General features: G+C 46.8%; 1 protein-coding gene across 1 annotated transcript; it reads left to right on the top strand.

Moving 5' to 3' along the window:
• Positions 1 to 623: 623 nt before the first annotated feature.
• Positions 624 to 9,815, top strand: LOC306750429 (homeobox protein Hox-B9a-like; the record flags this gene model as incomplete). The annotated part of the gene is made up of 2 exons (XM_079233850.1): positions 624 to 1,230; positions 9,580 to 9,815. 2 exons carry the CDS (start codon positions 624 to 626, stop codon positions 9,813 to 9,815), a joined length of 843 nt encoding a protein of 280 aa, XP_079089976.1.
• Between the last annotated feature and the right edge of the window lie 2,182 nt (positions 9,816 to 11,997).

Genomic DNA, 11,997 nt, shown 5'->3' with positions numbered 1-11,997 from the left:
CACTTATTTGTCAGCCATTGTCTCGCGCTCCACGTCTCGCGCGCACGCTTTTCCAGACGACGCATAATTGAACGGTTCGATAGAGAGTTCCGACTTTGACAGCAGCCAGTGACACGGACGAGATATACGGACGGACCGCTCATTCTGCATATTGCATATAAACAAGACAATTTATTTAGAAGGGTGCGGAGTGCAATCTATTAGAGAGAGAGAGAGAGAGAGAGAGAGAGAGAAGAGAGAGAGAGAGAGAGAGAGAGAGAGAGAGAGAGAGAGAGAGAGAGAGAGAGAAAGGGGGGCCCCGCGGATTGATTTACGCTCCATTGACGCTTTATCAGGCTCGAAGAAGAAGTCCGGCCAATCAGTTCGCTCCTCGCGCACAGAGCCCACGAACCCCCACGCGCACCGCGAGGCTGTCGGCTGTGGCACTTTGTTTCGCTATAGTGAGCAAGTTGTTTGGAAGGAAAGGGGACTAGTGGACGAGGGAGAGAGGGAGGGGGCGAGCCAGTGAAGGACAGAAGAGAGAAAGAGAGAAAGAGAGAAAGGGAGAGAGGAAATCTCGCAATGTCTCTCTTCTTGTTCTCCGTTTAGTGAAACTCGCGGCGTTTCCCAGATAATGTCCGAGAATGTCCATTTCTGGGACTTTGAGCAACTATTACGTGGACTCCATCATAAGTCACGACAGCGATGAACTCTCCGGCCCGGCTCGCTTCCCGGGCGTGCAGTACTCCGGCGCGAGCTCCGCCGCGGTGGCTGTCGGGAGGCAGCCCGGCGGCGCGGCGCACTCGGAGCATCCCCATCCCGACTCATACCCGTCGTGCAGCTTCCAGCCGAAGCCGCCGGTGTTCTCGTCGTCCTGGAGCCCGTTCAGCCCGCACCACGGCGCCAGCGGGCTGCCCGCCGTGTACCACCCGTACATCCCGGCCCAGCACGTGCCCGCGGCGGACACACGGTACCTGCGCTCGTGGCTCGACTGCGCGCCGCCGCGCGGCTCCGAGTCCGTGCCGGGGGGCCAGGGGCAGGTCAAGCTGGAGCCGCAGCTCGGCCACCTCGGCGGGGAGCTCGTGCCAAAAATCGGCGGACTGCTCCAGCACGAGACCACCACGTACATCCTGGAGTCGGCGTCCACGGCGGCGCGCGAGCTGAGCCACCCGGCCGCCATATCCAGAGCCGGGTTCGACGACAATAAGGACATTTGTGAGGGGAGCGAGGACAAAGACGTCCTGGAGCAAAGTAAGTTATTAAAGCCGGAAACACAGCGCGAGAGAAGGAGAGCGAGAGGAGAGAGAGAGAGAGAGAGAGAGAGAGAGAGAGAGAGAGAGGGAGAGAGAGAGAGAGAGAGAGTGTAAATGCTTTTAATGCCGCCATAAAACAGAACAAAGAGCCGGGGAGCCAGAGAGCCTCATCCTGCTGCTCCGAGTTCACTCTGAGGCACTCAGCCCGTACCACAACATCACTAGATGTATTATATACATATGGCATCTTTGGCAAAACCTATATGTATATAGTTATAGTTATCTTATGTGATACATGCTTTAAATAGGTGGACAAAATAATATGAACAACTTGCAATGTAATTAGAACTAAACTAAATGGCAAAGTATAGAACAATACCTCACAGTGCGGACACAAAGACAACTTTGTATTGTATTACTGTGTTGCTACATTATTATGTTTATTGCATCCATGTGACAGTTTGAAGAAACACAACTGAAAGTATGAGGATGTTAGTGTAACATAGTTGAATATAGGTTACATTCGCGTGTTGGATTAGCTGGGAAAGGTCCAATAAAACATGTGCATCCTTGTCGCTCCACATGCAGTTCAAAAGAATTTGTGTATATTTTTTTTAACGGATGCTTGTGTGATAAAGTTGAGCAATGTGCTTCTGAAGTGACCACAGTATTAACGCGGTCATAATATTATATAAACCGCCATTAATAAGAGGATGCCAAAAAGAGACTTTTTAAAAAACTTATTTCCAATCTGCTGCTCTTCTTCCTCAAACATTGCTCTGACAGTAACGTTGCCTTCTTTGGTTGAGCTCTATAGGTAAACGTTGTAGTAATGCTCCGGGCATGCGCACTGTTGTCCTGTTTGAAAAGTGGTTGTGTTTAGATTCGTCGTATCTTCTTTTTTTAACCGCAGGTGCATTGTATAGGCTCGTCTCTCATTGTGTTGTTTTTTTTCTTCTCTTCTTTATTTATTAAAGCTCATCATGTCGGTTTGACGTGTTCAGTTCACAGCCCAGTCCAAACTGTAACATAATACATAATAAACTCTGGAGCATAGCGGTCCGGCAGGCCTCCTGCTCCCCATCCCGCTGACCCAGAGTCGGTCAGTGGAGCCGCAGAGCTTTGCCCTGGAGGCTGGATCACCATTCAGAGTTTAGAGTAACAGTCTCAGGCCACCTTTCCTGCTTTGAGGAGTCATTATGCAATCAAGTGAGACACGCGCGTGCTCGCGGACTTCTGTCGTCATATTTCTGTTCAAATGTGGCGTCGCTCCTCTGTAGCACCGAGCTGTAAACACAACAATAAGGCTGTAAACACAACAATAAGGCACTAAACACAACAATAAGGCTGTAAACACAACAATAAGGAGAACCCATCTTATTGCCATCAGCTGCACATATCCCCATAAAGAGGAGTCCAGTCCATCACTGGCACAGGCGGAGCAGGCGACATTATTCTAAATAGAGCGGAGGCCTCATCACTCATCCAGATGCGCACGGTGTGTGTGTGCGTGTGTGTGTGTGTGTGTGTGTGTGTGTGTGTGTGTGTGCGTGTGTGTGTGTGTGCGCGCGTGTATGAGAGGTCGCTTCACACCTGCGCCAGTCAGGATGCGTCTCACGCAAATCCCACAGTGGCTTCTGGTGGAAATGAACTTCCCTCCATGTGTGTTTTTGCATAATCTAACCCTCTAAATTGTTAGTGTTTGTATCTGGAAAACCTTTTTTTTTTATCACTTTTATCAAAACATTTTAACAAACGAACACTTAAAAGTTTGGGTGAAATAAATGTGTTTGCTACCTTCCAAGTCCAGCTGCTCATGAAGGTGCGCGCGCCTTGAAGCGTTGCGTAAATACATCTCATTGACTTCAATAAAAAAAATGATCCCACATATTCCACATGTGCACGCGCAACTGTTCCTCGTGTTATTGGCTGCCGGTCGCATGCGAGCTGCTGTTGTATTCATCTGCTCGCTCTGCAATAATAATGATAATAATAATATTTTACCTGTCATGGAATCGCAATCATCTTGACATAGAGCCGCGGAGGGTTCTGCCTGTTTGTTCTGTTTCTCTCTGCGCGCGCGGGCAGCGCTGCAACAACAACAGTGACTCCATCACGTGGCGGGTCGGCTCTCCAAAAAGCTTCGGGGCTTATTTGGGGTGGGAGCTCCCTGGAAATATTATTTTAATATTCATATTTTCTATATTTCTTAAGCGGAGGCTATGTGAAGGGGCTCTGTTTCCCCTCCTGGAATCCCGCCGGATAAATCTATTTGATCCATGCGTCTGAGCGCGTGCATGAGGGAGAAGAAGAGAGGCCTCCACACTCGCATTGGCCTTTTTTTTCTAAATAGCAAACACACACACACACACACACACACACACACACACACACACACACACACACACACACACACACACACACACACACACACTCAGCCACCTTATTACAGGATCTGAGCATGCTATCCATCAGAGCAGGGAGCTGGTTAAGGGCTGGATGGAGCCCAGCAGCCTCCAGTCTGAATTATTAGACTTTCCACCAGTAACACCGTGTGCGTCCCAGTCTGGCTCGCTGGTATAATGAAGGCTGCTCTATAATGGATTCTAGTGTTCAAACAGGCAGCACTCAATTAGAGGAAGTTCCTCCCTGCCAGAGGCCTTTCTTGTGGTTTATCTTTCTGTTTTTATGTTGTGTGCAGTGCGGCGGGGCGGCAGGTAGTGGGAGCTGCGAGTCTATTGTTCGCATGGCAGCCATTTTAAACACTACGCTGCAAGTTGGAGTTGTCAATGCGAGCCAAACACATTCGTACTTGAGCTTTACTGATCAACTGAATGGTTGTTTTACTAATTTAGCGAGTGGAGGGAAAACGCTTGCTGCTGGTGTTAGCATAGCCTCGGGCCTCTTTGAACTTATCAAATGGGATTTGACACTTTCAGGGGAATTTAGTCTGAAGCATCAACACGTTATTTCTGATTTGTGTGGGGATGGGTTATGGGTTGTCTAGTGGCAGAATAGTACGAAGCTCAAACACCAGTGGCTTGTTATCTTAGCTTAGCACAAGGACTGGAAACAGGAAACAGCTCACAAAGAGAGTCAAACTATTCCGGCTGATAAAATGACCTGCTGGGTTTCATTGGGGCTTTGGTCTTGGTTTGGCTTTGATAAAGTGTGTCATATAGTCTATAATGTACCGAATGCGAGGCGATTGTAATCCAGAGACGTAGAACAATGCAGAACAAATAAAAAATAACTTTTGATGTTCTGAAAATATCGGATTTCGTCGTTATTTTCCTGGTCCTGGATGTCGGCACAGCACGCGTTATGCACTCCAAGTGGCCCGCCAATGAGGCACTCAACAGGGGCCAAATTCCTCTGAGAGCTTTGCCTTTACATCACGGCAGAATTCTTGGAAGTCCTGGTTGTTATTGATGGCGAGGAATGTTGGACAGACAGTTGGAGTTATGGCGCTCTAAAGACACTTAGCTGGGTACCTCTTGCGTTGCCATAAAAGGGAAACATTCAAACAGAAAATAAGAAATGCAATGAAATACAAACTTGTACATTTTGAGGACGCTGTGAAGGCTGAACTCCAATTAGACCCCCGACTTGTTTACCTGGCCTCTCTGACTCCAGCTCTACCTGGGGCTCGTTTTAGTTCGGGATCTGAGGAGTGATTAGTGGCTCAGAGCTGCAGGACTCATTTCCCTCCCCGGGTATTCCAAAGGTCCGCCGTGTGAAGGCGGAATCCGATCTCCTCAAAACATCTCATCCAGTCAAAGCCAGCATCCAGCTACAGATTCCCTTTGTGTTACTGTTGCTGGGCGCCCATCAAGAATAAACTACAAGATTACACTTCAGTCTTTGTGCTGCTGCTGCCGGGCAGTGCGAGGAAAGTTATTACCCCCGAAGTTTATTAAGTTATAACGCCGGGTGAACAACCCCATTAATTGGCGTGTTGCTGTTGGTTGGCTGGGCGAGATGGGGATGTAAGAGCCGGGTGGGGCGGCAGGGGGGATAAAATACGACTTGTGGAAATGTAATAACGTGCCTTTGGGATATATGAGAGGTCAATTTCTGGAACTATTAGGGTGAAATTGCTAAGGGAGGGAGAAAGAGAGGGAGAGGGAGACGGGACGTGATATTAGTCTTCTTGCCGATTCGGTCACTGTTTCCACGCGAGTAGCATTCATCATGGCGGACGCGCACACACACACACACACACACACACACACACACACACACACACACACTGGCCTACAATTGAACGCATCGTGCCGCGGGGGCCACAGATTTACGGGATTATCAATCTTTTTGGTCCATGTGCTCGTCCAAGTGACATCCGAGCCAACACATTGCTTCTGGATGTGGCCTATGAGGAACCTTCACGTTAGGCCCCCCCCCCCCCCACACACACACACATAACCCCCCTACACCCGTATTCCTTCTTTCTATCCGTCATCATCCTTACTGTCCCACAGCTTGGAATGAAGCAAGGGGGACGAGGGCGTCCACCGGCCCCCGGACTCGCCACCCTTCCTCCGCCCCCACCACCAGTCTGTCATCCCGGGTGACAGCCGCGGTCGCGGCGCAACTCCGAGGGTAATGAATGGTCCTGGAGGTGATTATACACCCGGGGAATGCAAAGCACCCACTTTACGGTGTGACAAAAGCAGCGCACACCCACCGCCCGACCCCTCCACCCTCCTCTCACCTCTTTGCAGGCATTATTTTGCCCTGAGATGAAATCGATCCTCTACATGCTGGCCGTGTTGGAGGGGATTGATTCCAGAGGGTATTAAGGACATATTTACTGATGATGGCCGCTAACTAACTCGGCTGATGGGAATATATGTCCTGTCAGACCCATAGGGACGGAGGCTGGTGGTGGCTTGTACATCACCGGCAGCCATCTTGGCTTTGCAGTCCGAACCCAAAGTCCTGCAAAAAGTACTTATGGTATTACCTGTTGGTAACATTACTACAATATTATAGTGTTAGCTAAAAAGTACAGTGTGCATGATACCTTATGAAAAGGTATTTTGTTGTTTTTCCTGAGCATTTCCTGAGGACATCCAGCAACAACCGTGATCAGTGTGTCTGAAGCCCCCCAGACATGTGTCAATTCATCTTCACTTCTTATGGCTCTGTAGAAAACATGGAACATAATTTGGTGGGATGACTGATGAGACCAGACTGGACAAAATAAGTTGACGTTTGTGTTAAAATAACAACATGAGATACGAACAGCGGTCTTAAGGATGAAATGTTTGTAGTTTTCAGATCCACCCGTCCACCCTGACCTCTTCCCTACGGACTCTTTATATGGACTTGTTTCAAGATCAGGTGGATTACATCCAAGGACAGACATGAACTGATAGGAAAGCTGAGGTTTTAAAGAAGAACTGGTCAGGTTTGACATCTTAAGAATGTATAATTTAGGACATAGACAGATTTTCCATCCCCAACTGCATTGCTGTATTGATTTAAAGCGTCACATTGTGGGTCTCAGCCATGAGGAGATCAGGGAGGCCCCATCAGAACCAGGAAAGGGAAAGGAAATAGACCTTAAATGGGAATTTCTTGAAGTCAAAATGTGTCCTGACTTTCCTATAATTTTTCTTGATAACGATTTATTTGTAACTATCACTAATGTTTATTTTCCGGCTGTGTGTGTCGCATGTGTCAACCATCTCCATGTGGAGGTATCTGATCAAACATGAGGCCAGCCCTGCTCATGGCGCCGCACTAAAGCAGGTCTTTGTTCACATCTGGGAGTTAAAAGAATCCTTGTTGTGAATGTCATCTGCAGTTTTGTGAATTGCCTCGGCGTTGTAGCAAAGTGCTGTCACAGGATGAAACACACCGCCAGGGTAGCTGACAGGAGAAGCCTCCACAAGTGAGGGAAACCAGCGGCTCCTCTGGGATTTTAAATCTCCTCGCTTGCCATCAGAAGGTGTTGAGGCTGCGGCTTTTCCTCATGACTTGTGAGTGATAAGATGGTCCCTTAAGATAAGATGGTCCAGAGGACGGAGGCTGTATTTTACATATGAGGATAGAACATCTCCTTTAGAAGCCCTCGCCTTGCGGACCTGTGGATAAATCTCTTGAGGTTTATTTTGCAGTTTGACAGCAGCAATGAGACGCTTTTAAGAACCTGACGTTACCCACATTGATTTAGATGTGAAGCTTGGATTCCCAAATTCCGCCTGATGGCTAGACGGCATGTCTGCTGTGTTTCATCCAGCGTGACTTACGTCCTCTGGAAGGCTCTCGTGTCACAAAGACAAGCCGAAACCAAGGAATCCCCTCTCCGAGACACGTTTTGGCACCAAACTTGGAATTGAACACCAGTATATGAGATGATAAAATGATACAAATGCAATGAAGAAACTCAGGGTGGCTTTGCTTTGGCCTTTGTCTTAGCTGCTCAGATTACAATTTAAGAAATAGCTGCTAAGGCAGAGACTTTAAGCTTTACATGTCCGCATTGAGCTTCTTGTTGCTCTTTTCAGACTCTAGGAGTGGAAAGTAGAGCTTGGCTGCAGCTCGGCTGCTGTGATTGATTGGAGGAGAAGAGCCTTGGCCTAACCACAGGGAACGATGCTTGTGGTTGAAAGGTTTTATTTAGAACACGTAAAAGTGGAAATGAATCATCCAGACCTCACAATGTTCCTGGATGTGTTTTGATAGTTGCTTCAAAACATCAAAACATATTCAGGTGAAAAAAGAACAAAACAACCATTATAAAGGCGGGAGAGCTCCTCTTTTGTCTCGGTGGAGTTGCTGTGAGACTGTCGCCAAGCGGCTGGGAGCTTTGCAGAAGGGAAGAGCAGATAGCTTTCAGCCCTGAACCACAAGAAGAGCTCTCTGATAATTACATCGGTCTGAAAGCCATAAAGAGGGGTGGGGTGGGGGGGGCGGGGGGGGGGGGGGGGGGGGGAGAGGGATTCCTCTTCCAAACAAGATGAAAGACAGAGTTGGAGAAGAAAAACAACCTCAGCAATAATTCATAACTTTCTTTCTACGTTCGTGCAACATTGTGATTCCATCTCTGCCAACAGTCTCAGGGTTCAGATGCGGCTGAAAGACATTCATCCTGTATTTCTATCACCTTTCATTCTGCTGATTTTGGCAATGTTGCAAAGAGCAATCTGCTTTTTAATAGTTCCTTTATGTAGTTCGTTATGAGAAGAACAGTGTGCGCGTGTCCTGAAGGGTTCAAGCGGTTATTGTGTGGAAATCAAACCGAATGTTTGGAAGCTAAATGAAAGGCGAAGGATGCATGCAGGAAATATTAACTCTAATTCCATCAGGGGCCATACATCTTCCCGCCGTTTATTAACTTCAGAGCAATCGGGAGTGACGCACGCGCCAGTGTGCTTACAATATGAATATGATCATTCTCACGCAAAAAACAAACAAACAAAACAGTTATAGGTCTTTAAACTAAAAACATCCTCCTTCATGTGTTTTTGTTCGTTGGTTGTCACGCGGGGAGGAATGCACTTCCCGGATTGTGTTTGTGTTGTTTTGTTGTTACTAAATGTCTGATCACTGATCTAAACCTCCGTGATTATAGAGCGTCGTGTATCCATCCGTTGAAGGTCACCGTCAAACCGAAATTATTATATACTTACTATATATATATATATATATATATATATATATATATATATATATATATATATATATATATATATATATATATAATTAACTGCGACAGTGAACAAAGCAGCGAACACAATCAAAATAAGTATTGCATTTTTAATGCGTTTGCTTAAACTGTGAATGAAATTCGCGCAGTTGTGGAAGGAGCCAACCGGTTCTAAAGCTGGTTATTGCACAACTAAAATAAAGAAAGAAAAAAATGAAAATAATACTAAATCAATAATACAACAATTAAATAGTGTTGTTTTAAAACGTTTTTGCTCAACGTTTAAAAAAAACAAAAAATACATAATTTTTTTTTTCTTTCTTTTATATATATATATATATATATATATATATATATATATATATATATATATATATATATATATACACAATATGTTTTGTTTTCGTTATTTCCTATAACGGTGGATGCAGCGGCCTTCTGTCTTCCACGTGGTGTAAAATAAAACAGATGTGGGTCCAATTGTGTCAGATCTGCGCCCCTGTTGACGTCATAAAACTAGTTTACGCAGCGGAGCGACAGTTGCAGCTTCAGGTGTTTTCGAGCAGAGCTTTTACGCACAAGGTTCTGCGACTTTTACGCACGGAGAGCTGTTGGTTTTATGGTTGCTTTAATGCTGTAAAGCCCAGTCTCACTAACCGCCTTCCCTCTCTCCCTCTTCTCTCCCTCCAGCCGACCCGTCGGCCAACTGGCTGCACGCGCGCTCCTCCAGGAAGAAGCGCTGCCCGTACACCAAATACCAGACGCTCGAGCTGGAGAAGGAGTTCCTGTTCAACATGTACCTCACGCGGGACCGGCGGCACGAGGTGGCGCGCGCGCTTAACCTGACGGAGCGGCAGGTGAAGATCTGGTTCCAGAACCGGAGGATGAAGATGAAGAAACAGAGCAAGGACCACAACAAGGACTAGACAGCGGGAAACCACTCTCTCTCTTGCGCGCGCGCACATTCAGACGCACACGCACGCTCACCCCCATGTATCCAACATGAAGTATTTCTTATGTCTAGAACACAGAATGGCCTTTCCCAATAACTGTAAACACACACACACACACACACACACACACACACACACACACACACACACACACACACACACACACACACACACACACACACACACACACACACGCTATTTCCAATTTGTTTTAACCTTCAGGCGCCACCACGTGAGCTTCAGCCCCATCACACCGATCTATACAGCTGATCGATGACTCCATTGATCTCCAGAAGAAGCTGCAACGTGAACTCTGACGTCTTAAGAACGCTACGTGGGTTAGAAAGAGGAAGAGTTCTGAACTTTGGAAACATTTGAGGATGACGCGTAAAACACAAACTCACAGACCTCCTCTCCTTTCATGGGTCGACTCCACGCGCAGCTGCGGATTGGACCGTTTGCGGAAGAACTGACAGCTGCTGTTTGTTCTTTATATTGTATTCACTTTTATTTGGGGGCTTTGATGTTACGTTATGAAAAGGAAGGAAGCGCCGTGACGTAGAGTTTTCTTTATTTTAATAATATTTCTCAAGCACTACTCTTCCTTGTATTAGTTATTTATTGTTCCGTCGCATAAAGGTGCTGAAACCGGGGTTTCACATGGACACACACACACACACACACACACACACACACACACACACACACACACACACACACACACACACACACACACACACACACACACACACACACACACACACGGGTATAATTTGATTAGAGACGCGCCCGATGGTCGGCGTAGATACAGGCCGCGAGCCGCCGTTTGTTCCCCGCGTGTCGGCCCTAAGTAATGAGCAGACACCGAGGAGAGGCTGGGTGCGATGGGGTGGGAGTGATGGGGTGCCGGGAGGGTGTTAGCGCGACTCAGCAACCGGGGATTCCGATTAGGCGGCTGTCGATACGGTGGACCCGAGCCCTTCAGCGGCCCGATGCTTTATGCGCTGCGGCTCCTGCGAGCTCCTTTATCGGCTATCGATACACACGAGCCCGGATTCCACGCGAGAGGAGACGCGGCACAAATCCACATTTTCTGTTGTTGTAATCAAAATGCATCCTTATCTAAATGAAGCCTCGGGCACCAGGCCTCGGCTTGGACGATGAATGCCTCCGTAGCTTCGGTGTCTTCCTCTCCAACAGCATCACAGACACGAGCTAACGCGGCTTGATTAGATTGGCCAGTCACACGCAGCCATGCCTCCTAGTTTACAAGCTGTTTAGAGGGAAAAAATGTTCATTTCTGATGCGCAAATGTTTGCATGCCTCTTTTTAAATCTCCAGTCACCATCCTCCAATCTTAATCCCACGTGCTTCTTGCAGAAGTGATCAGCTCTATTTTTATACATACAGTATATTGTGTATTATCTGCTATGCAAGGCGGGTTTCTCTCTCATTACAGGAACTAGACGATACCGGACGCAACCTGGGACTGGAGACGGAGCCCATTGCGCTCACATGTATACTGACACTTTTGAAATTCCCTTTCAGTTTTGTGTTATTATTATTATTATTATCGTGGAAATGTCATTCCTAGAGGTTGTATGAGACGTTGGTGAAAACAGACGCAGCTGGACACTTTCTTCCCGCGTGAAATGCTTTAGCAATAGTGTCTAGTTTTTAATAGCTCGGGGCATTATTATCTGGTAAGACTTCTGTTTATGCGGAATGTTTATTGATCTGGAAGTTAAAATATGAAGAGGCCATGTCGCAGAGCTGCTGTGCCGTTATTTGAAGTGTCGGCTAGTTAAATAGCGTCCGATGGCAGTTTTATGGACGGATCATAAACAACACATTGGCTTTACAACGGTGTGTGTGTGTGTGTGTGTGTGTGTGTGTGTGTGTGTGTGTGTGTGTGTGTGTGTGTGTGTGTGTGTCGCAGACCACAAAGGCTGTTTGTGCAACACCGTTGTAAAAAAATAAAAATAACACAAAAGACACATAAATATAGTTTACAGATATCTCCTCCAGTTTAGTCAATAATATTTCCATCGGTAGTTTACACGCAGACCCAGCGGGTCGACTAGCAGCCTCTCGTTTTCTTTGCAAAGTCTTAAATACAGAAGTATCAAATCCTCTATTTACGAGTACAAATGTT

This window comes from Taurulus bubalis (assembly GCF_910589615.1).
Source record: "Taurulus bubalis genome assembly, chromosome: 17".
Lineage (NCBI taxonomy): Eukaryota > Metazoa > Chordata > Actinopteri > Perciformes > Cottidae > Taurulus > Taurulus bubalis.
The sequence above is the reverse complement of the archived record's forward strand: the minus strand, read 5'-3'. Positions and strand labels throughout refer to the sequence as shown.